The following is a 22,964-nucleotide window of genomic DNA, read 5'->3' as shown; positions in this document are numbered from 1 at the left end:
CAAAGTTTTTGGGACAGCCCGTCTCCTGGGTCTCTTCCCTGCCTAGAGCTTTAGTCTTCCCCCATCCATGACCAACGCCTCTTGGCTCACCGGTCCTGCCTAGGCTCACCCTTTCGGAAGAGTCAGCGGAGACCACTCGTCATGACCCTGGCCTCTGAAGCGTCCTGCACACTTCCGCCTTGCTCCTAGGAGGATGCTGTCTCATCATTCAGAGACCAGCCTTGGCCAATCTCTCCTTGGGGCACCCTAGTGATATCATCAATAGGCACCAAGGAGACCACTTCTATCACGTGATAGGAGCCGCCAGCACCAAATCCTGTGTTCATCTTAAATTGGCTGCTTCACTTTCGACTATGTAAAAAGGCCACACCCACCCCAGTGGAAGTTAGTTCTTCATGTCCCTGAAAGAATTCAGCTCAGGAGAGGGATTGGGGATAGGGTGAGCACAAGGGGTTCAGTCTTGGGTTTGCCACAAGTTTGTAAACAGAACGTGAGGCAGTCTAATAATGCCTCACCCTCTGGTCTTGGCACCTCTGGACAACCAACCCCAGTTCACACGCGAGAAAAATAGAAACAACCCGCACCGTGTAAGATTTCTTTTGTCACACATGAATACATTTTAATAATTTACAAATGCATCTGAAAATGCCTTCCTGATTTCTTTCAGTTGCATGCTTCAGATGAGGCTCATCCACAGGATTGGACCTCAGGGTCCAGCTTGGGCCTTTGCAAATGTCTCTAATCCCTGAGTTAGGGTTTGAAGACTCATTCCATTCTGGACATGAATGCAGGTAACACCTAAAAAGTAAAATCATATTTTATCAGGCCTTCAGAGCTCCCTACTACTCTCATTTTGGGGCTGTCGCCTGTCATGCAAACTGTCTGTCCTGTATATATCTACCTATCTTCCCTTCTAGAAACCCTTCCTCCTCATTCCCAAATGGTTATTCTCACCACTCAGTACCCAGTTTGCTGACGTCTACAATATTCCGCTTCTCATCATCAAAGAAGATCATCTGGGAGAAGGGAACTCCAGTCTTCTGCTGCAATCTGTGCAAGGAGGGGCAGGGGGTAACCATGCTGGCTTCTTAGCTCCTCTAGCCTCTCTGCTCTTCTCTCTCCAGATTTCTGCCCTTATCTCCCCATACCTCTCAAAGTGTGCAACCTTGCTGCCTGGATAGATTTCCCGATGAACAAAGTATCTGACAAAGTCAAAGAGTTCCAGTAACTGGTTGGCCCCTTTAGTCTCACCTGTCCTGCAAAAAGATGTAGTAGATGGAATCAGGAGAGCGGAGGGTCAGGGCTGCAGGTGAAGTTATGTATAACCAGGGGGAAATCAACTTGTTTTTCCAGAATAGACAGGCCTCCTCTGCCCTTATTTAACTCCGTCTTTCCTGTCAGACATGGGTGGCGCTGAGCCAGTGTTCAATATATAAAAGGCACAGGAGAGGGTATACTTAGAAAAATATACAAATCTGCAACACTTAACTTTTTGCAGCCAAGGGGTTACCCAAGAAGTCTCATGCATGCATCTGTCAACATTAGACCAACAGTTTTTTTTTTTTTTTTCAGTAGCTCTTCTTACCGTGAAGCGGCAGCAATGGGCACCCCAAGGCTGTGAAATCGTTCCAGGACCTCTGGAACCTCCGGGTACAGTCGGATGGTCTGGCCCCGGCTATCTCGTACAGTTCCATCACTGGAGAAGGCGAGTGAGCTCAGCTCCAGCCAGGCCCGCTTGGCCCCAGTCCTCCCCAGCCCTGCCTCACCTGCTCTTATGGAATGGGGGGTCTACGTTCGTGTCCACCCAGAATGGCCAGAGCGTGTAATCTGAGAGAGGAAAAAAGGGGAGGGTTCAGCCTAGAGGACACAGGCCCTGGAGAACTGAAACTGGGGTTTGGAAAAAGAAAGTGTCCTATGAAACTCTCCACAGTTGAGTCCCTCACCCAGGTCGAAGACTGCGAGCTTCGGGAGCTGCGCCATGACTGGTACCTACAAGCTGCGCGTACGCAGGTTCGGCCTTCTCTGTAGACAGAGTACTAGACACCCTCTGGTGGCTGCAAGGCCGCCCTCCTGCCTTAGAGAGAGTGCGGCTAGAGCGTCGCTAGTTTGTGTTGGGCCCGTCGGCCGGGAGGCCGCACAAGAGCGCCTTCTGACGGTGAAAAGGGGAAAGGACTGCAGCATGCACCAAGGCGACCACACATAGGGATGCAGGGGTCCTCGCCCCTCCCTCCCCTTACTTCTCTGCTCCAACAAGCCTCCCCAGGTTCTACAAAACTAGAGAAGCCAGGGAAAGGAAGCCCTTTCTTCTGCCGTCCATCTCTCATTTCATCTTAACTGAGATCTAAGTGACCCATGATAGCTTGTCACTCCTTACTCAAACTTTGTCCATATCAGCATCTCTTCATGGTGTACAGCCCAGAGCTCTCAGGAATATTCCAGTCATAAAGAACATGGTGTCTGCAAAATCCCTTGAGGCCTTTCTCAAATCAGGCCAAATGTCTAGTAGGACCATAATGGGAGAGAATTCACTCTCCTGGTTTCTACCACCGATGTCAGTAGTATGCTGGTGGATACACTGGGGGGAGGGACTGATTTGTATTGCTCACCAATTTCAATATTCCTACCATGGCAAATTTTAAGCTACCAACATGAAATTCTTAACGCAGAGTTGGAAAGAGATGCCAACAATTAGCTCTCACGAACTGCTAAGAGTTGGTTCCAGCACACCTTTGCCACTGAGAGTAGCATTCCTAGAGTCTGGTAATCATTCTAAGGACATATTCCCTTCCATTGTCCCACTCCTTCAGCCTGTTATAACTAGGTGTGTTTTGGGTCCATTTTGATTTCAGTCATATTTGTGCAACAGAAGAAAGATTCCAGGAGGCCAGGAAATATTTTATTGACAACCAGAGACATAGCCATAAGAGAGGGAAACACACGGGGCTGCAAACGAAAACCCAATAGCCAGCAAGGGCCCTTTGGGCCAGGAACACTGCATCCTGGGGTCCTCACAGTCTCCTACCAGTAGACACACAAGACTGGGTATCCAGGAGAGGGGGCAGTGGCTCTGATGTCCCAGAGAGGATATATGATGCCTCATTGCGAGGGACAGGGTAAAGAGGTAAAATCAAGGGAGGGTCCATCACTGCCTAAGACCACCACCTCCTCCTCTCAGAGCCAACACCAGATGAAGGACTGAACCACCTAGGATTTTATAATCGGCTGCTGTCTTCTCATCATTCCTGCAGGAAAAGGAGGCCAAAAAGGAAAAAAAAAAAAAAAAAAAAGGCATTAGAAACACCAGCTAAAACAGGGTTCTTAACTTGGATTTCATGGATCTTCCTTGGGGGGGGGGTCTATAAACTCAGATAAGAAAAAAAATCACATCTTTATTTTTACTAACCCCTAACTGAAATATGAAAAAAATTTAAAAATTTGCACATAGGCAAAAACCCACAGTGGTATCAGCAATATTGGGAAACCTGTTAACAACTGTTTGCAGGTATCTTGAAAATATTTCATAATTAGGGTAGTTATCAGACCTACCATTAGATCTTAATGTATTAATAAAACACATATATTATAAATTTGCCTTGTAGTATTTTGGTAACTGCATTTTAATATAATTAGTTTATTTTGTAATTCTATATATTTTACTTTATGTCTGTAAACATCTTATTCTGAGAAAGGGTTCGTAGGCTTCACCAAATTGCCAAGAGGTCTAAGAAACCAATAAAAAGTAGGCCTGCTCCATCTCTATTTACTGTCTCATTATCACATAAGATTGACACACACTCATTCCCATTCCAAACTCACATCTGTTTACCACTGTAGATGAGCCGCTGCTGCTGTGGAGGGATCCCTTCTTTCTCTTCCACACGTTCCTTGATTCGCTCCACCTTTAGGGGTACAAGGAGTCAGGGGCTACCCGTGGTTGGTAGGGGTAAGACCATGGAAGTGGAAAGAACAAGAGCTATGCAGATAGCATGAAAGCAAAGGACTAAGTTCATCAGCATATTCAAACAAATGTACATGTAGGGAGACAGGCATGAAGAAGTGTTGGGTATACATTACCTTGTCTGTGGGTTCAATGTCAATCTCAATCTCCTTTCCGGTCAGCGTCTGAAACAGGCAAGAGTTTCATAAGTCGCACCATCCAATATACAATTTGTCTTCTAGGTAAAGCATCCTGTCCTGGTCTCTGGAATCTACAACCTTCTGAGAGATGCACATTTTCAGTAAAGCTGCTTTAAAGAATCAGAAGGCTTTGGCCGTACCTGTATTCATCAAACATTTTTAGGTTGTGGACAACTTTGATAGGGCAAGATTCTGTGAACCAGCTGACTTTCTTAACCCCACAGATCATCTCACACCTTCCACCCCACCCCAATAGAATCCAGAGAAATACTGGTATTCCTTTGCATGAGACAGTGGGGTGAGAGGTGTACTAAGGAAAGTATTCCTTTGAGTCTGAGGACCTTGTTTTCATATCAATGACAGAAATTAACATTCAGATAGAATTCAAGGACACCAAAGATCACCTCTGAACAGCTTTTTAAGTAATACTAGAATTAATATTTTATTCTCCCATATCTTCTCCAGACTTCTACTGGAATCCTAAATTGAAGCTCTAGTCTTCTTGACTTCTTCCATAGGATACGAGCTGTTGATATGCAAACACAATATACTGATTGTACACTTAAAAATGTTGTACTCCATCCAATCTAATTTCCCATTCATCCTTGGTCTTAAAGCTCATACCCATGCTAGTATACAATAATCCAGACCATAAACACATCATGCATGGCCTAATTTAGGGGCATTTCTTTACTTCTACTGTGTTCCTTATTGTCATACCCTCCCCTTCTCTTTCTCAAACCCTCAAGGACCTTTTAAAATAAGATTGATGACTTGTCCTCAATGCATTTAAAAAAAATTAAATCACATCGGTTTCAAGTGTACAATAATACACAATCTGTATATTGCCCCAATGCACTTTAATACCCATTACAGCTATTTAAGTGTCAAACTCTCCAACTTCCTAAAGGACAGAGCCTGTGCTAAGCACAAAGTACAGTGTCTGACATATAAGCAATCAAATAACATTTGTGGAAGGGCTAAATACAAAGATGATTGTGTTATGATCACAGCTAAGATTTACTGAACACTTTCTAAGAATCAGACTATGCTAAGTGTCTCACATGCATCAATATATTTAATCATTGCAAGTATTTCTGAGATATAAACTATTACTATCACCAATTTATAGATGAGGAAAATGGGGCTTGGAGAGGTTAAAAAGCATGCCTAAGAAGTCAAAAGGAGAGTGTGGATTCAAATAGACTCTCTGGTCCCATAGCCTGAGCTCTTAGCTCTGTACTCAGTAAAGCCTAACCAAGTCTGGCTAGTCTAGTATTGGGACCCAATGTATGTTATTGTGGTGGGTACACAAAATAACATATGGTTTTTACTTATGGTATTCATACAGACCAGTATAAAGTAAGTACTTAGGGCCTAATTTCTCAACTACGTGAATGGTTCAGTCCTAAGTACATTGTATTTCCAAAAATCCAAGAGTAACTCCTTTGGATTTGTCTGTTCGGATGCAAAATAATAAATTGAAAACTTTCAATAGTCTATGGTAAAATGAGAAAAATACTGACAGGAATGAGATTTTCACAAAATCAAATATGTTCAGGTGTTAAAATGTCCTTTTATGACACAATAGTAACAACAGTCAGTAATTTTTTTAGGCCCTTTCCTAACAAAATTAAAAGTTTGCAATTCTGTGTTGCCCAAATTATTTCATTTTATTGACCTCAATACTTTAAACGCAAAGACCCTTCGACCAGAAAATTCTATTTCTAGGTCAGTAACTTGGAGGAAAAACTTGAGCATGTATCCAAAGAGGAATATGTGAAGTTTACTCCAGCAGTTTTTATAAAAGCAAAACCCTAGAAAGAACTTAATGCCTAATAATAAGAAAACTATTAAACTATGGTACATCCATAGAATGATACACTTATTACATAACAATTTATACATTAACATAGAAAAAAATCTAAAGAATGTATAATTACACATTATTTTCTATATGTAGATATACACATATGTACATACACAGAAGAAAAGATTAAAAGTATAAATTTCTCTTACGATAGTGATATTCTTTGAGAGAGGGGAGTAGGACTAAGGGGAGGGTTTATCAAGGTAACTCTTTTACCAGTACTATTTAAATTTCTAATAAAAATATATCCCTTTATTACATGAACGTTAATAAACAAATATTAATTAATTCTGATTTAATAAAAAATTTAATGTATTAGAGAGCAATCTGGCAATATGGTTTCCCAGCAACAATATGGTTATTTTACTTCCAGAAAAATAACCATAACTATGTTCAAAAAATATACCTATGACAATGGTCACTGCAGCTTTTTGATGCTGAAAAAACTAGAAATACAATCTAAATATCAAACGATTGAAGGTTAAATAAATTATGGTACAAATATAGATGGAAAATCACATGGTCCTCAAATAATGTTCAGAATAATGGTAAAATACCAACTTTGTAAAAAAAAAACACACACAAAAGCAAAACATATACATGTATATACTTTCAAAAAGTTTGGAAGGACATATACATCAGTTATCTTGAGTTGTGAGGCTATGAGTGATTTTAATTATTTGTGCTTTTCTCTTATTTTCCATTTTTTATACCATGATACATTGTTATGAAAAAAATTTATTTTTAAATATCCTTGACGAGAGTTTAATGAAACAGTTCTGTAAAGCAACACTGTCTAATAGAAATAAAAATATAATGCAAACCACATATACAATCTTAAATATACTAGTAGCCATGTTTAAAAATTGAAATTATTTTTAATATTCTTAAATCAAATACAGTCAAGGTATTACCACTTTAATATGTAACTGATAATATTCAAAAATCCTGTATTTCATACTTATGGCACATTCCAATTCAGATGGTAAATTTTCATCTGAAATACATGATCTGTATTTAAATTTCATAATTTACAGATAATAGATTTATATATCCAACTTAAAAGTTTTCTAATGACTAAATAAGGTTTCAGTTTTTATATTTAAATTAAAATTAAATACAAATGAAAAACATAATAGAAATAAAATAGGGAAAAGGGGGCATTACAGATTTAAAGAGGCTTAAAATACATGTCAACCAACTGCAATGTATCATTTTAGTTGGATCCAGAATCACTCAAACTGTAAAAAACAAATGAGACAATAGAGTATATTTGATGATGGTAAGAAATCACTGTTAATTTCTTAGTTGTAATAATTATAGTTATATTAGGAAAAAAGAGTTCCTTTTTACAGATAAACAGTGAAACATGTACGAATAATATATGCTGGGATTCGCTTCAAAAAAATCAGGTAAAGAGAATCGGTGAATATAAAATTGGCTATGAGATGATAGTTTTTGAAGCTGGATAAAGGGTGCATTATGTCTTTCTCTGTGCTGTTTATATGTTTTAAATTGTCCATAATTAATAAGTAATGGAATACTTTTTAAAGATATTCCTGATATATCAGGTCATACTGGGTTCTTCCCTCAAATCTGGACATTGTAATCTTGGAATGCATTCAATGCTATTTAACAAGTCTATGATGACTCTAAGCCCAACATACTTTAGGCACTGGAGGGGACACAAAAACTTAAGTGACTCAGCTTTTGTCAACAATCTTTTTCTAGGGAAGATCTACAACCAAGAACCAACGAGCCATACAATAGAACAAACCTACATACCAGAAAGTGTCATACTGAATATTATTGTCCAAATACAAGATGCAATGACAAAGTGTTACATTGAGTGAAAAATCAACACCGATTAATTTTAAATCTGAATAAGAGAACATTTCACACCCACTATCATAGCTAAAATAGAAATGACAGACATGACTAAAAGTTAGCAAGGGTGCAAAGCAAATGAAATGTTCATTCACTGCAGGTAGGAATGTAAAATGGTACAACCCTTTGCTTGGCAATTTCTTTTAAAGTTACATATATCTACCACATGACCCACTAATTCCCTTCCAAGGTATTATCCAAAGGAAATGAGAGCATACGTATAACAATTGTTCATAGGAGCTTTGTTAATAGCCAGAAACTGGAAACAACCAAAACATACATCAACAAAATAAAGAAGCCAGATGCAGAAATTATATATTGTATAATTCCATTTATATTAAGCTCTAAAATAAAGAAAACTAACCTACGGAAACTTTCAGAGGGTAAGGGTAAAAATGTTCTGGATCTTGTGATTGCATGGGTTTGTACTGTGGTTAAAACTCCATTGAGTGAACCCTTAAGAAATCTGTATGTTATTATATGTTAAAAAAATAAAAACAAAAACAAAAACACGTGAAAGAAAACTGGGACTTCTACAGTAGATAGTTCCCCAAAGTAATCTGTAAAAGGGTACCAATGCAGGATCTGGGGTTAGGGAATAATGTGATGAAAAAGAAGTTTAAAGATCTGAACATTATGATTTTGTACATGTCTTGGTTCAGACTCTACACTTAAGAGGGGTCATGGTGGTAGGAAAACCTCGTTGGAGGTACCACAGAGAAATAAAAATATAAGTTAATGAGACCCCAGACCAGAATAAGGGTAATAGAAATAGAAAGAAAATCAAGCAAAAAGAGGTTATCAAAGGGAAAATTCGATTCTATGAGAGAAAAATGACACTAAAGAACTGAGCTCCAGATACCTGATAGATTGATGAGATCGATAAATAAGGTGAGTATTGGGGAGATGGCTTAAGACAGAAAATGATGTATTTAATTTTAGAAAGATGGAGATGAGATGTCAAAAGAAGACTTAAATCAGAAGGATTTGGATTTCTGTCTGAATCTCTTGGGCAGGAAAGGTGGGGGAAGCTCAGAGGTTCTTTCTGAGTCCTATTTCTTAATAAACATCTTAAAATCAATATCCCAAAAAGCAGCCTCAGGGCAGCAGCAAAATTTTGGTTCCCTTCACAATATCATATTATGTACTTGAAAGTTGCTAGAGTAGATATTTAAAAAATGTAATTATGTGAGATGAATGAGTTAACTAACCTTATTGTGGTAATATATCAACACGTGGTTTACCTTCGGCTACACAATAGTATATGTGAATTATATCTCAATAAAGCTGAAAAAATTGTATATAAAAAAAGGATTTGTAAAACATTGCAGAAAGAGATATGGAAGAAATCAGCTAAATGGAAATGGAAGTTTAAAAATGAGTATTTCACAGTGGAGCCTTGCTAATTAAAACTATCATTTATATAGTAATTAACCTCTAACTGTTTTCATATATATTTAACATATAAAAAAATGCAGCAAACATAAAAGAAGATAGATGTAGGACAGAGGAACTCGTTTAAAGGCAGAAAGGAAAGTTTTTCAGTAAAGGAGACTATTATAGAGAAGTACTAAATAAAAATTCAGATAGACGAAATCTAGAATCTTGCTACTAAAAGTGTGGCCCCCAGACTAGCAGTGTCAGCATCACGTGGGAGCATGTTAGAAATGCAGAATCTGGGGTTCCATCCCAGACCCAATGAATTAGAACTGGGATTTTTACAAGCTCCTCATGTAATTCTTATTCACTTTTAAGTTGAGAAGCCCATCTACAACACAAGTATTTTTCTTAATGCAGGTCTCAACCAACTGTGGGAATGAAATCAACTTAGAATTGAAAATATCAGAGCATATCACAGATTCTAAGTTTTTTTGTGTCCCTCTGGGACATGAGGTAAAACTTTTTAGTGTAGGTTGAGATTTTTAAAAAGGTTTACAAAACACTGAACACCATGCATAGTCATAACCTCTTCTTTGTACTAAAGAGTACTAAAGGGACACAAGAAACCTTATGCGTTGAAAAGAAGATAAAAGCATTCACCTGCTAGTGTTTCTAACATTTTTTGACAGTAACCCACACTAAGAACTACATAAAAACTACTAAAAGATACATATGCATAAATACTAATAAAGTGAAAAATTCACAAAACGATACCCTTATCCAGCAGTATATACCCTGATATTTCTATTACCTTTCTTCTTTTTGTAATGTTGCTTGCAACCCATTGATCAATTGAATTGATTTCACAATTAGTGACTCTTTTATAGGTCATTACTTAGTTTAAAAAACAATGATCTTTGGCCATGCTGTCTGGCCTCAATTCTTAGCTAAGAGGTGATTTGGAAGTACTGAAGAGGTTAAGAATGGCTATTACGTATAGTAAATACACAAGAGGGTTGATGAAATAACGGTAGACTTAGCAGTAAAACAACCAAAACTAACGTTGCACTGCATCGATTGTTAATTTTTGCCTCTCTGCAAATACAAAAGAAGAAATAGCAGGTAGCACTAATGAGGGCTGAGAACTGGTGAACACTGGCGTGGAAAGACAGAGATGAAAGAAACACTGCTAGTACCAAGAACTAGGGCACTGGTAACTAACCTGCCTCAGTCAAGGAAGTGAGGCTGGTCCAGGATGCTCGGCTCAGAAAGGTAGGTGCTGACTGAACACGCTCCCAGCTTTGGTTCCTGAGGGCTGTCTCATACCACACCTTGGCGACAACCAGCAAAAGCTTACAGTCTAAACCCTGGTAGGCCCCCGGTTCTCCAGGCTAACGTTTTTGAGGGTGCCTGATGGCAGCCTATGCTAAGGGTTGGGAGAAGCTGGCAACCTGGGCATGAAGAACGGAGATCAGAGCTTATTTCAAGAATCTAAGAGAGAGGAAGCCAAGCTGTTGCTAGGCCTTCTCTCTGACTTCGGGGGTTCGAATACAGCGAGACCTGAACAAAAAGGCGTCCTTCTGGAAACAGCACCAGCGAGAAAGCAGGAATGGCAGAAAACCCCGCGGTCCTTTGGCTGGGCCAGCCCCCAACAATCAAAACCCTCTTGAGTCCCCCTAGTTCCCATCACCCCTCGCGAGAGCCCTGAGGCTGTCAGCACCCTCCAAGCTCGGGAAAGGCGTGGTTTCCCTTCCCCGCTTTCCCGTAAGGCACAGCGGCCAGCTCAGTACCACTGCGTCTTGGCAGGGCTGGAGGTGTTCCCACCTTCACTTTAATTAGCATCTTCTTCCCAGTTTGAGGCTGCACACAGATAAACTGCTGCTTCTACCGCTGCAGTCGCCGCCACCGCTCCCCAGCACTCCGCCTGTGGGAGTCACTTCTGCTTCCGGGTCACTCTCTGGCTCCACCTCCCCCCGCCCCTTACCCCTTTCTTTCCCGGGGGTTCCCGAAAGGCCTAGGAATGCTCCCGCATATCGTTTAGATGGCGTCGTAAATGAAAAGAAGGCGGACGGCTTAGTTACAGCAGAGAAGTCGTCTATACGATTCTGCGAGTCCCTAGAGAACGGGGTCTCGTGGAAAGAAGGGACAGGCGGAACGAACTACTTCTCCCATCAGGCCAGGGGCAGCTCCGCGCTTTCCACCCTGGGAGTTGTAGTCTCCAGCCCTTCGGATCCAACGGCAACCTCAGCGTGTGACTCTGTTAACCAGAAATCTTTGCACTACCGCCGCCGAAGCTGGAATTCCTTGATTAATCGTTCTCGCCCGCTATTAGCGGAACCTGTTGCAGTAGGCCCACAAGGCTCAGCGGGGCTGCACGAGGTTAGTTGCTAAGCAAGGCGAGCTTCGGTCAACTGCCACCTTGGCCACGGCGACAGGAAGTGAGTACCCCTATTCCGGAAGCTGGTTATGGAACTCACCCACCCACCCCTCAATTCCTTCTCGCCTTAAAATTAGTTTTTGTAGGGGCGAGAGAAGGAAGAGTAGTGGCGTAAAGAATGCACCTTTTTAGAGTCTCTCACTATTCATCCCAGTTCTTCTCCCTGGGATGGAGACACCGAGGGTAATTGCAGCCATGAGACGGGTCGGAGGTGACAGCCTTCAGGGACCACGCATGCCTCGACCAATGCCCCGACTTTCCACAGTTTAAGCGAGGAGGGAGATGAGCCCTGCCGCCAGCCCCAAAAGAGCAATAAGGCTTGATATTGATTCAGCTCTGCCCTCATGACTTTTCCCACCTTCAGCCCTCATATTCGTCGATACTCCAAGGCCCCCGCCATGCCTCACATCGACAACGATGTCAAACTGGACTTCAAGGATGTCCTGTTGAGGCCCAAACGCAGTACTCTTAAGTCTCGAAGTGAGGTGAGCCTGCTTCTCTTGGTGGGCCAGGAATGAGAAAGATTCCTGGCTCCTGTCTTCGTGCAATACTTGTTTTTTGGTTGAACGAAATTCTCAGTTTCCTGTTCATATCTGCAGGTGGATCTCACAAGATCCTTTACCTTTCGAAACTCAAAGCAAATGTATACTGGGATCCCTGTCATTGCTGCCAATATGGATACTGTGGGCACCTTTGAGATGGCCAAGGTTCTCTCTAAGGTAGGACTTCTCTCATGCCACTTCCTCAGTGGTGTCCAGTTATGTCGGCTGACTGCAGAGGTATTTGCATCTCCACCACCATGTCAGATCAACTCTCTGGCAGTTAATGGATGGTCTGGATGCCCCTTTATCTGATAAGTTCAAAGAGCCATATGAGTTACTGAGATTCGAAACTAAGTTTTGGCTCCCCCCCACCCCCCATTTTTCTGTTATATGAACAGAACTTTCCCTGTTCTCCTGTCCAGCAGTTTATATATCTTGTCAACTTTTCCTACCACCCATGTCACCCCCTCCAAATCATATGCATCTCTGTAGTTACACCATCGTTAGGAAACTAGGCATTCACTGTTTTAGTTCAGAAACAAAATATAGTTTGTGCATTCAAAGATTCCTAACTAGAAGATCGTAGAAAAAAGCTTCTTAATTTTCTTTTATGCCTCCTAGCCCTTTTTAAAAATTTTACCTTTATTTTAAGTCCTTGTTACCTGGGAATTTCTGGGATGTGCCCAAAACGGAATGTGTTTTTCTTATATACAGGTTATTTTTCACTTTCAAAATAGAAGATGCTGCTCCTGTCAGTAATATTACCTGCCTCTATACTTGTAGCTGAGAAGGTAGATAGTTACTCTGGCCACTCTGAGAACAAATGCACTCTTCTGATTAATCCATGTATCCCTGGTTGATGGATTCTGCTGCTGCTTGTGGCTCTGTTAACCTTAAGGACTTCATCTCCCTTTCTATATTTTTGATGGCTGTAAGTCTTTGTGGAATGTCTGCTGTCTTTTCTGTGAAGTTGATGTAGTTTTAGTACTGTATTGATGTTGCCACGCCCTGTTTAGGAATCTTGCTATTGCCTAGTGTCCGCCCACCCTGTCCATTAGAATTGAGGAATGGCAAATCTGACTTCACTGTTGGTAGGCATGCTGTAATACATGGACCTTATGGGCACTGTCTTGATGTTTTATGTTGAAAACTGGCTTTTCAGCACTGCTTATGAGTGCTAAGAAGTTAGATTTTAGAGATGGAGTCAAGTCTCACAGCAATAATGAAAATGTTGGATGCAAGCAAGCATCTTTTTCTAGATCTCTGGTTTGCTAAGTAATTGGATATACTCATCATGCCACACTGTGCTGGTATATCTCTAAGGTACACTTACCTCCAGAGTGATTTTCTTGTCTGTCAACATGTTGGTGGAAGAGTGTTGCTGGAAAAGCAGAATTCAATATCAGCTTTCACTAGGTAGTGTTGATGATGATCTCTTAAGTGACTATAACAATAACCCTTACCGCTGACTGATACATGACTTCCTTGGATTTCTTGCCAATTGCAAGATTTGTGCTAGGAAGGCTAGATGCTGCAGGCATAAAAAAATAAATAAAAATCAAAATTATAAAAAAAATTCGTGCTGTCTCAGTCAACTACTGTTTCTTGTGTTTGCAGTTTTAAAGCACAAACACCAGTATTCACAGTGGCCTTGGAATGCCTTTCTCAGAGTATTGGGATATTTTTTGCAATTTGTTGAGCTTGGGGATACAAGTCCAATGAGTCATTATATCCTTGGACTTGGTTGACTAAAATAGACTGAATGAAACAGACTTTTCAGGTTAATCTATGTCTCAAGAAAATTTGTCCTTTACTCTAGTGGAGATGGAGAAAGGATGGGACAGCACTTTATTGGCTCTATTAACCTTAAGGCCTTACCTTTTCTGAGTATTTAGACTTTTGAATCAACCAAAAGGTACCCAAAATAGGTTGGTTCTTCTACTAAGTTAACAGAGAGGCTGAGTCAGTGTAGACAGACACTGGCTCTGTCCAGTCTCTTCATGGTTCTTGTCTACTTCTTTTTCCATTGTACAAACAGCTTGTCTTTGTCATTTTTTAAGTCAGTGAGGTAATGTGGTGTCAGGTGAAATCCAATCCAGGTGACTTAGTACTTTGGTGGGAGTATTTGACAGTACTAGCTAACAGTAAAAAGCCCTACTTGGATTTGTAGGGAGAATAATGGTTGAACTAAAATCCCAGCTGTGCCCGAGTTCTTCAAGTTGTCTTTTCCAAACTTCAGTCCTTTTCTCCCTCAGAATAGTATAATAGACTATTTCTAGAGAAAGAGACATTAATAAAATTCTCTCCTTTTTGATGGCTCTCTTTCTTCTCCCCAGTTCTCCCTCTTCACTGCTGTCCATAAACACTACAGCCTCGAGCAGTGGAAAGTGTTTGCTAGCCAGAATCCTGACTGTCTGGAGGTAATACTTGTCTTCCCTCAATCCCTTCTTTATCCCAGTTTTCCAAGAATCTTTGTTTGGTGCTAAGGGGATCAACCCTTAACCTTCCCACCCACCGGCTGCTTATCAGGTCATTTCTGACATGCCACAGGATAATGCCTCCCATGCCAATGCACCTATTTCTCCCATAGCATCTGGCTGCCAGCTCAGGCACAAGCTCTTCTGATTTTGAGCAGTTGGAACAGATCCTGGAAGCAATTCCCCAGGTGAAATATATATGCCTGGATGTGGCAAATGGCTACTCTGAACACTTTGTTGAATTTGTAAAGGATGTGCGGAAGCGCTTCCCTGAACACACCATCATGGTATGTTTCTATTACCCTGTAGTTGGTACATTCCTCTCCTTCTTCCACTCTTTTGTGCCATTCCATTTTTTTATATCAGTTAATTTCTCCTCTGCTGCATTATAATTTTCCTCGTCTGCTTAATCATGTCACCGGGTGATTATTCATGGTTGAGCTTAAAATGTTTATTTATTAGTCTTGCAATCTCTGACCCTTGATACATAGCCTTTGTAAGTCCAGTGTCTCTAACATCGCTCACCAAACCATGATGTGTTTATGCATTGTACATATCTGTGGTACATATATATCTGTCCACTAAAATGGACATGGTTCTACAGCATAATAAGGAGTCAAAATAAACAGTGTTTTATTTTTTTTCAAGCTTATGGGGGTGATGACAAGGCCTCATTTTCTTCAAGCATTAAGAGGTCTCTCTGTCCTATCAGAAGCAAATACAGCTGTGTATATGAGTATTTAGCCTGCATTACCTACCATCTTTTCCCCTTTCCCTAAGCCAGAGAGATTTTATGACATAACAGCTTAAGGGCGGGATATGTTTGGGTCTCTTGGTAGGGTAAGAGAGATAAATCTACCATAAATCAGATTTGATCTTAATCTAGTTGGACCCCAGCTTTACCCTCATGCAGCAATGACACTGGCCACTAACTCCCTTACCTCAGCTGGGGAAGCAGGGTCCTTTGAAGTGGCTAGTCTAAAAGCCTTCAGAGGGCCCAGTACAGGGAACGCAGGTACCTTTCTTTGTAATAGTGTTGGAAGGTCATGCATGGTCCAGGCATGCTATATCTGAGAACGCACAACCTCCTCTTCATTTCTGACATTAAGAATGCTGTTTTGATTGTTCTCTCTCAGGCAGGGAATGTGGTAACAGGAGAGATGGTGGAAGAGCTGATCCTCTCTGGGGCTGACATCATCAAAGTGGGAATTGGACCAGGTAAGCTTGCTCATTGGGGGCCATTGGCTACCCCTTCAGTGGCAGACATCTGTGGAGCATTTCATTCTCATCTTTGTCACATTCTTCTCAGGTTCTGTGTGTACCACCCGGAAGAAAACTGGAGTGGGTTATCCACAGCTCAGTGCAGTGATGGAGTGTGCAGATGCTGCTCATGGCCTTAAAGGCCACATCATTTCAGTAAGGCCCAAGGGCATGGTACTGTATGAGGCTGCCAAACATCTGGGTTTTCTGCTAGGTATGGAAGCTCTGATAGAGGTGGATCAGGACTCGTGGGTTCCTGTCAGCTTTGAGGTGGGCCATTGGGACATCACTGAGAGCTTGGGAAATGGCTGCTATCTTTTCACAGTGCTCCTTACTTTGCAGGATGGAGGCTGCAGCTGTCCTGGGGATGTGGCCAAGGCTTTCGGTAAGGATGTTGGGAGGGCACAGGAGGAGGATCCTATAGAAGAGGATGAGTTACCTCTGAGGGTCTAGGATCAGGATTGAGAATTTGGTATGAGTTGCTTCGGAGGGTAGCCATGTGGGCACCTGGGCCAGCTTCATTTCTTTCCCTCCTCATTGATAGGGGCAGGGGCTGACTTCGTAATGCTGGGTGGCATGCTGGCAGGGCACAGTGAGTCAGGCGGTGAGCTCATTAAGAGGGATGGCAAGAAGTACAAGCTCTTCTATGGAATGAGTTCTGAAATGGCCATGAAGAAGTATGCTGGGGGCGTGGCTGAGTACAGGTATGTGCAGAGGCCTGGGAACTGGGGGTTCTTGGAAGGTGTGACTAAATAGGGCAGTGGCAGAACTCATGGGAGATAAGCGGTACAGTTCTTGGGAGAAAAGTGGTGAACTGGGGCTAAATGCTAGCAACTGGGGAGGAGTTACTGGGCTTAAGGAATCCAAAAGGAAAAGGTAAGAAAGTTTTTCCTCCTCTAAGGGCCTCAGAGGGAAAGACAGTAGAGGTGCCCTTCAAAGGGGATGTGGAACATACCATCCGAGACGTCCTTGGAGGCATCCGCTCCACATGCACGTATGTGGGAGCAGCTAAGCTGAAGGAGCTGAGCCGGAGAACTACCTTCATTCGTGTCACCCAGCAGGTTAATCCAATCTTTAGTGACATGAGCTAGGCTTGAGCAGTTCTGCCCTCCCAAGGCACTAGCACCATGTCACAGGGCCTTCCCAGCAGGCCCCTCCCCCATCTCAGCTACTATGACTATTATTTGGTCATCTCCTGTCGTCTCACTCCTGCAGTAATTCTGTACTTCTCTTATCTGCACACACAAAATGCCCAGGCATTCACTGGGAAGGAAACAAGGAAGGCAGGCTGATAAAATGAAGTTAAGATAATCAAATGGGAATCTGGGGACCTAGCTCCTGAAGATTATTAAAGGAAAAAGATACTGATTCATACATAAGTATTTCATATGGCCAATGTCTGGAAGATGTAGGCTTTTAGAATCATGTTGTTAATCAGCTTCATTAAATAGGATTTTAGACTATCTAAAAAGCTCAGAAGAATTGTTTATATATTTTAAATACCTCAATAAAGAGATATCCCAATGACTTAAAGAGATTCTGGGGCTTTCTGCACAAGGCTGGCATCTTGGTGCTGGCTCCAGGGCAAGTGGAGTTGGAGGTGGCACTGATCCAGTAGAGTCAAGGACAATGAGTACTTTTCCCATGAAGCATCTTCATTCTAGTGCCACTACCTCCAGGTAACCTAGCAGCATGAGAATTTACAGAATATATATCCTGGCATCAGGACACATAGATATTTTCAGAATGGCAAAAGGAAACTTTCATTTAGGTTTGTTCTGGTAATCCTTCTGGCATATCTGAACAAGATTTTACAAGGGAAGTAAAAGGGCAAAGGGATTCTTCTGACCCTGGAAAGGCAGGCCAGTTCTGTTTCTGAGGAATGACTTAAACTGACCTTACAGAAGCCTTAATTCCCCTCCCTCACACCAACACAGTGTTTTAACAAATCCAAAGTTTAATTATCAAGCATTACAAAGTAATTTTGGCAATGTAGTTAGGCAACCAAGCCTGGGCTTTCACTTTATTCCCACTAAACTGCCTATAGAGGTGAGGAGGAATGAGACAGGCTGGGTACAGAGGGCATTCCAGTCCTATCAGAGGAGTCTAGAACTAAAGAGTCTGTGTGGTCACGGGAAGGGAAAGACATGACACTGGGGCTAGAAGTGGGGAGGTATTCACAGAAGGTGGGGATTAGGGTATCAAACTTTGTCTTCTCATAATTTTCCAGAGACTCCTGCAGAGAAGGGAGCAAAAAGAACTTATCATCATCTGAAACACTCCCCGAGCCCTCCATATTCTGGAGCATGTGGGTTTCTGTTTTGTTCTGCCTCATCCCCTACTTTCCCCAGCTTTCTGTTTCTCCCTACTCACCCTTCCTTCCCTCTGGCCATTTTCTTCCTCATCAGAGTCCAAAACCAAGTCTCCTATGGTAACGACAGGGCTGCACAGAGATGGAGGATACACTGCAGGAAGGAAACCAGAGTAAAAGTACTCTTCTAGGTGAACATAGGCCCTCAAGAGTCCCCAGTAGGGGATGTTGTCTTACCCAGTCCTGACTCAGGATACCTACCTGGCTTACTGGCCCTAGGAGGTGATAATGACAGTCTCAGGGGTTCCATGGGGCAATCCCAGAAGTTCCTGGGGTGGGAGCAAGCAAAGAAGATAGGGTGAAGGGAAAGCAGGTAAGGAATGTTCTGCTAGCAGGGAGAAGCAACTATTCTACTCACTCTTTCTGCTCTGAGACAGATGAGTCAACTGGGTTCTCCTTCAGAGCCCTTCTGCCCAGAGTCTGGAGTGGACTCCTAGACTTTCCAGTGGAGGCTGCTTTTGTACCGACAGCACCTGCTGCATCTGCCGTGTGTCCCCCATGTTCTTCCCTGTTCTCAGGTTTAGATATGACCTGGGTTGATGAACCCAGATTCCTAAAGGGGAACAGCATGACTGTGGGGCGCTCCTTATGGCCTACCCTAGTGGATGCCCACTGGGACTGGATTCTTCGCTGGCCTAGAGGGGCCAGATTGAAGTGGTGGCCGGCCAAAGGTTCTGGGTGCTTCTTTGAGACTGATCCCTGAGGAAGGTATGGGCCAGCCTTGGCTTTTGGCAGAGGATGGTGGAGTGCTGCTGGTCTTGGTTTCTGAGGAGGACTCTGCTCCATGGGCTCTGTCCTGTTTTTTGAATTAGTAACAGAGCACTCTAAAACGGAAAACAATGTTCCTTATAAAGAGAAGAGATAGTAACATATCAACTCAGTCTGGTTTGTTATGCTTAGGGCCCATGTAACCCTTCTAATGGGCTGGTTGTCTCAAAAGGTCTCAGGCTAAACACTCCACCCCCAAATTCCTAGCTCTCCCAGATGGTCTTGGTACCTGGAAGTGGCCACCCTATGTCCACACCATATTGCCTCAAAGCAAAAGAAGAAGTGATAGAAACTCCAGGCTGCATCCAACTCAGCACATCCTGAAGCTGTTGGCAGGGAGAGAGGCATGAAGACCACAGTCCTTGACAGAACCACCCCATCTTCTGCCCTCTGTGTTATCCCCCTGGAAAACCTGCTGTGCCTGTGGTGTAGGCAATGCTTTTTCCAGCTGACACAAGTATTCAAAAAATAGCTTTTCCATAGCAGCCAGAAAGGGTTCCCCGTACTCTTGTTCCAGTTCCTGCAGGGCACAAAGAAGCAGGTCAGAAGAAGAGAAAATGGCTTCATCATAGCTTCCAAACCTGCCAGTCTCACCTGCAGCTTCCAAGTCAAATCCACAGGGGCCTCCGCCAGCCGCTTCACCTGCTGGCAAAAGGCTTCCTGTGCCTCTGAGATTTTCCTCAGATCCTGCTTTGTCTGTTGAAGGTAAAGAAGGCAGACAAGTTAGGAGCACCAGGATCCAGTGGCTAGGAGGAGGAGCACCTAACTCTGCTACACCAAGGGTTAACTGGGGGTGGGGATTGTTCCAGGAACTACTCACAGCTTTGGGGTCCCGCACTACACTTCCAGACTCTGGGAAGTGGTGATGCAGGGCATTCAGAACCTGGGCCCAAGGTCTGCCCTGCAGGATCAGCTCCACCACCACCTGTGAATGGTACTGAGCCTCACTTCGGGGAAAACTCCCCTTATCCAACCGGTCCCATCCCCAAGCGGTCTGCTCCAGTCAGGTCCTCGCATCCCGCCCCTTTCCCCTCTTCCTCTTCCAGGTCCCACTGGGTTCAATACCTTAGCTTTTAGGCCCATACAAAGGCGTTCGTGGTGGCGGTAGCGAACCAAGCCGGGAGCAGCATGCCGCAGGGACCGCAGAAACTCCAATACTCGCGGAAAATGTTCCACGCAGTGTCCGCGCACGACTTGCCAGCTGGCAGCGGCTGTAAAGCGCAGAGCAGCAGGACCGGCCCCCGGGGGCGTGGCCATTGCTCCACCCCGGGGGCAGTCCTTAGGGTTCCTTCCTCCACCGCGAAGATTTCCAACTCCTCCTGGGGGCGGGGCTTCCGGCGGCCCTAAGTGGCTCGGGTGTTTCAGTGGGAACGGATACTTCGCGAACCGACTCAGTGCCGTTCGATCGGCCACCAGAATTCTGGAGGTCTTCTCCAACTCGGGCAGGAACCTGAATGGAGGTGATATCCGGCTCTAACGACACCAGGTCGCTCTGCCTTAAATGGCGTCGTTGTCTCGAACTCGAGAGTTACCGCACTTCCGGTCCTGCTACTAATTTTCTTGCCCCGGAAAAGGGCGGTAATGGCTCGCCAATGGGCCCCTAGAGAGGGGCAACGTGACGTCGCGTCACAAGGCCACGCCCCGGCGGGTCCGGCACCGCTCCGCCCCCGCCGTTAGGTTCCTCTGTTCGATGCTAGGCTGCGGTGACCGCGCAGTTCTGGGCTCTCCCGGCTCCTTCCTTTCTTTGCGGAGCCTGTGGAGAAGTCACGTCCCTCAGACTTGACTTCTTAATCTGTAAAGCCGGGATCCTGCTGCTTGCCCTTGGCATCGTCATCACCCACTGAAGTACGATCTCTTAAATTCCAGCCCCCAAACAAGCGCTGCAAAGCCGCCTCGGGTGGGTGTTGCGCCTCTTTCAGTAAGAATTCAACTAACTGTTCCTTTTTAGAAAACAAGAGCGGGCGCCCGCCTTTAAAAGTTTGAGAAGATACATCAGATTCGTTAACCTGGTTTTCTCTGGGTGGTGAGACTAGGTAATTTTTTGTGCTTTTCTGTGTTTGTGTGTGTGTGCCGTATAATCTTAAAATTAAAAAAAATATATATATATATTTTCAAACAGAAATTTGAAAAAAGAAACTATTTTATATATATAAAATAGTTTATATATATAATAGTTTATATTTTATATATATATATAAAATAGTTTATATATATAATAGTTTATATATATATGTGTATATATATAAAATAGTTTCTTTTTTCAAATTTCTGTTGTGCACTTACTCCAGACAGCTCCTAATGTAATTAACTGTGGTACTTGTCTGTCTCCTTGTCACCCTTCCAGATGTCTTACTTATTTCCATTGCTAAGTACAGGACGTGGCACACAGTGCGTATTTTTTGTTGGTAGAATGAATTACCTGTCCTGACTACCTTACAGGGATTTAGTGAAACTACACTTTCCTTGGGCCACCTTTCCTAGAATAATGGCTCCCATATCCCTCCCTGCCTCCACCCAAATTCAGTCTTTTGAGGTGAATCACACATTCAACATCTAGTTGGAGGTTCCAAAGTACCCAAATTGGACATATATGGATTCTAGTTATCTCCCTTCATATTTTATCTTTATATATTCTTTTCATAAAGTTCTTTTTTAATGCAGATCTGATTTTCCGACCTATATAATTTTCCTTCTTTCTGAAAAATTTAACATGTCTTGCATGTCAGGTCTCCTGGTGACAGATTCCTCAATTTTTGTTTGAGAAAGTCTTTATTTCTCCTTCACTTATAAAAGATAATTTTGCTAGGTGCAGAAGTCAAAGCTGGTGGGCCTTTTCCCCTTAACATGCTAAACATTTCATTCCACTCTCTTACTTGCATGATTTCTGAAAAGAAGACTAATATAATTCTTATCTTTTTTCTTCTGTAGATAAGGTGTCCCTCCGCCTACCTTCCAGGCTTCAAGATTTTCTCTTGGTGTTTTTTTTCAGTTTGAATATGATATGCCTAGGTAGATTTTTTTTTTTTTTTGATCCCGCCTTCTGAACTTCCTCCATCTGTATTTGGTGTTGCAGGATTAACTCAGATCATAGCCCCTCTACATACTCAGAATACTGATAGCTACCCTGCTAGCAGCCAAGCAAGGCAGTACACAAAGAGCTTTCAAGTAGTGCCTACTCCCAAGGACGTTTTCTGGTGCTCCCATGGACATTATCTGCTCCTGTAACCAAGCGGCACATCTTGCTTCCATCCATCTGAGAAAGTGACTGCTCCCCCAATGAGATAACCCCTCCTTTGCTTGTGGGCATAAAAAACTGCTTGGGGTGACAATAATGACATCAGAGAAAATTTCAGCCTCTGACACCTACAGCTACAGTAAACAATAAAGACAGACTAACCCCCAGCCAGGTAAACATAAAACAGCAGCAGTTTTTGTCACTACTCGCTTCTGAAGCTTCCCTGCCTTGTGAGTAATAAATGGCATTTCTCATCCCTCTGGTCTTCCTGGTGGTTATTCTGGATTATCCAAAACCAGGCGCAAGTTCCAGGCCTGGGGCTCCTGAGTTACAGGTGTCTATTGTTAATTTTGGGAATTTCTTAGTCATTATTGCTTCAAATATTTCTTCTACTCTCTTCTCCTTCTGGCATTCTCATTATGTGTATAGTACGCCCTTTGTAATTGTCCCACAGTTCTTGGATATTCTGTTTTGTCTTTTTTATTCTCTTTTTCTTTGCATTTCAGTTTTGGACATTTCTATTGACAGTTCTTCGGGTTCACTGATTCTTTCCCAGCTATGCCATCTATCGATGAGCCTGACAAAGACACTCTTCACTTC

General features: G+C 42.8%; 4 protein-coding genes across 14 annotated transcripts; 1 reads left to right on the top strand and 3 right to left on the bottom strand.

Moving 5' to 3' along the window:
* Positions 1 to 588: 588 nt before the first annotated feature.
* Positions 589 to 2,753, bottom strand: MDP1 (magnesium dependent phosphatase 1). 5 transcript variants are annotated; one of them, XM_016120580.2, is made up of 6 exons: positions 1,944 to 2,753; positions 1,767 to 1,827; positions 1,586 to 1,696; positions 1,149 to 1,256; positions 955 to 1,050; positions 589 to 798 (listed from the first exon to the last, which is right to left on the bottom strand). In XM_016120580.2, exons 1-6 carry the CDS (start codon positions 1,978 to 1,980, stop codon positions 603 to 605), a joined length of 609 nt encoding a protein of 202 aa, XP_015976066.1. In that variant the 5' UTR covers positions 1,981 to 2,753; the 3' UTR covers positions 589 to 602. The 5 variants fall into 5 exon arrangements, with proteins under 5 accessions (XP_015976066.1, XP_015976068.1, XP_036073915.1 ...); XM_016120583.2 differs by having other exon boundaries at positions 594 to 798; positions 965 to 1,050; XM_016120582.2 differs by lacking the exon at positions 1,149 to 1,256.
* A 127-nt stretch (positions 2,754 to 2,880) lies between these two features.
* NEDD8 (NEDD8 ubiquitin like modifier) lies at positions 2,881 to 11,228 on the bottom strand. Its single transcript, XM_016120585.2, has 4 exons — positions 11,099 to 11,228; positions 4,075 to 4,122; positions 3,817 to 3,899; positions 2,881 to 3,242 (listed from the first exon to the last, which is right to left on the bottom strand). Exons 1-4 carry the CDS (start codon positions 11,114 to 11,116, stop codon positions 3,143 to 3,145), a joined length of 249 nt encoding a protein of 82 aa, XP_015976071.1. The 5' UTR covers positions 11,117 to 11,228; the 3' UTR covers positions 2,881 to 3,142.
* A 79-nt stretch (positions 11,229 to 11,307) lies between these two features.
* Positions 11,308 to 17,523, top strand: GMPR2 (guanosine monophosphate reductase 2). Of its 5 annotated transcripts, none has more exons than XM_016120579.2 (10): positions 11,308 to 11,653; positions 12,076 to 12,196; positions 12,311 to 12,430; positions 14,590 to 14,673; positions 14,844 to 15,017; positions 15,867 to 15,948; positions 16,040 to 16,146; positions 16,333 to 16,375; positions 16,535 to 16,694; positions 16,892 to 17,523. In XM_016120579.2, exons 2-10 carry the CDS (start codon positions 12,110 to 12,112, stop codon positions 17,079 to 17,081), a joined length of 1,047 nt encoding a protein of 348 aa, XP_015976065.1. In that variant the 5' UTR covers positions 11,308 to 11,653; positions 12,076 to 12,109; the 3' UTR covers positions 17,082 to 17,523. The 5 variants fall into 5 exon arrangements, with proteins under 5 accessions (XP_015976065.1, XP_036073912.1, XP_015976062.2 ...); XM_016120578.2 differs by having other exon boundaries at positions 11,486 to 11,712; XM_036218019.1 differs by having other exon boundaries at positions 11,356 to 11,653; positions 16,040 to 16,375.
* Positions 17,524 to 17,926: 403 nt separating this feature from the next.
* TINF2 (TERF1 interacting nuclear factor 2) lies at positions 17,927 to 20,684 on the bottom strand. 3 transcript variants are annotated; one of them, XM_016120575.2, is made up of 9 exons: positions 20,195 to 20,684; positions 19,950 to 20,054; positions 19,724 to 19,825; positions 19,542 to 19,649; positions 19,359 to 19,455; positions 18,720 to 19,185; positions 18,563 to 18,630; positions 18,364 to 18,455; positions 17,927 to 18,226 (listed from the first exon to the last, which is right to left on the bottom strand). In XM_016120575.2, exons 1-9 carry the CDS (start codon positions 20,384 to 20,386, stop codon positions 18,032 to 18,034), a joined length of 1,425 nt encoding a protein of 474 aa, XP_015976061.1. In that variant the 5' UTR covers positions 20,387 to 20,684; the 3' UTR covers positions 17,927 to 18,031. The 3 variants fall into 3 exon arrangements, with proteins under 3 accessions (XP_015976061.1, XP_015976060.1, XP_015976056.2); XM_016120574.2 differs by having other exon boundaries at positions 17,930 to 18,226; positions 18,720 to 19,206; XM_016120570.2 differs by having other exon boundaries at positions 17,930 to 18,226; positions 18,720 to 19,206; positions 19,542 to 20,054.
* Positions 20,685 to 22,964: the final 2,280 nt, after the last annotated feature.

Source organism: Rousettus aegyptiacus, unplaced genomic scaffold (genome assembly GCF_014176215.1).
Source record: "Rousettus aegyptiacus isolate mRouAeg1 unplaced genomic scaffold, mRouAeg1.p scaffold_m13_p_3, whole genome shotgun sequence".
NCBI classification, from domain to species: domain Eukaryota; kingdom Metazoa; phylum Chordata; class Mammalia; order Chiroptera; family Pteropodidae; genus Rousettus; species Rousettus aegyptiacus.
This window is presented reverse-complemented; position numbering and strand designations above follow the sequence as displayed.

Bases quoted from the DNA above. Each gene is read 5' to 3' on its own strand.
- GMPR2 (XM_036218019.1), top strand. From the start codon at position 12,110: ATGCCTCACATCGACAACGATGTCAAACTGGACTTCAAGGATGTCCTG. The intron at 12,431-14,589 runs GTAGGACTTCTC...TCTTCTCCCCAG, and splicing joins TGGCCAAGGTTCTCTCTAAG to TTCTCCCTCTTCACTGCTGT. The intron at 15,949-16,039 runs GTAAGCTTGCTC...CATTCTTCTCAG, and splicing joins CAAAGTGGGAATTGGACCAG to GTTCTGTGTGTACCACCCGG.
- NEDD8 (XM_016120585.2), bottom strand. The intron at 3,900-4,074 runs GTAATGTATACC...GTACCCCTAAAG, and splicing joins ACATTGAACCCACAGACAAG to GTGGAGCGAATCAAGGAACG. The intron at 3,243-3,816 runs GTGAGTTTGGAA...CTTTTCCTGCAG, and splicing joins ATCTACAGTGGTAAACAGAT to GAATGATGAGAAGACAGCAG.
- MDP1 (XM_016120580.2), bottom strand. From the start codon at position 1,980: ATGGCGCAGCTCCCGAAGCTCGCAGTCTTCGACCTGG. The intron at 1,257-1,585 runs GTAAGAAGAGCT...ATCTTTTTGCAG, and splicing joins CCCATTGCTGCCGCTTCACG to GACAGGTGAGACTAAAGGGG. The intron at 799-954 runs GTGAGAATAACC...TTTACTTTTTAG, and splicing joins AGCAAACTGGGTACTGAGTG to GTGTTACCTGCATTCATGTC.
- TINF2 (XM_016120570.2), bottom strand. From the start codon at position 20,386: ATGGCCACGCCCCCGGGGGCCGGTCCTGCTGCTCTGCGCTTTACAGCC. The intron at 19,207-19,358 runs GTACCAAGACCA...TCTCTTTATAAG, and splicing joins CATAGGGTGGCCACTTCCAG to GAACATTGTTTTCCGTTTTA. The intron at 18,456-18,562 runs GTAGGTATCCTG...TCCTTCCTGCAG, and splicing joins TCCTAGGGCCAGTAAGCCAG to TGTATCCTCCATCTCTGTGC.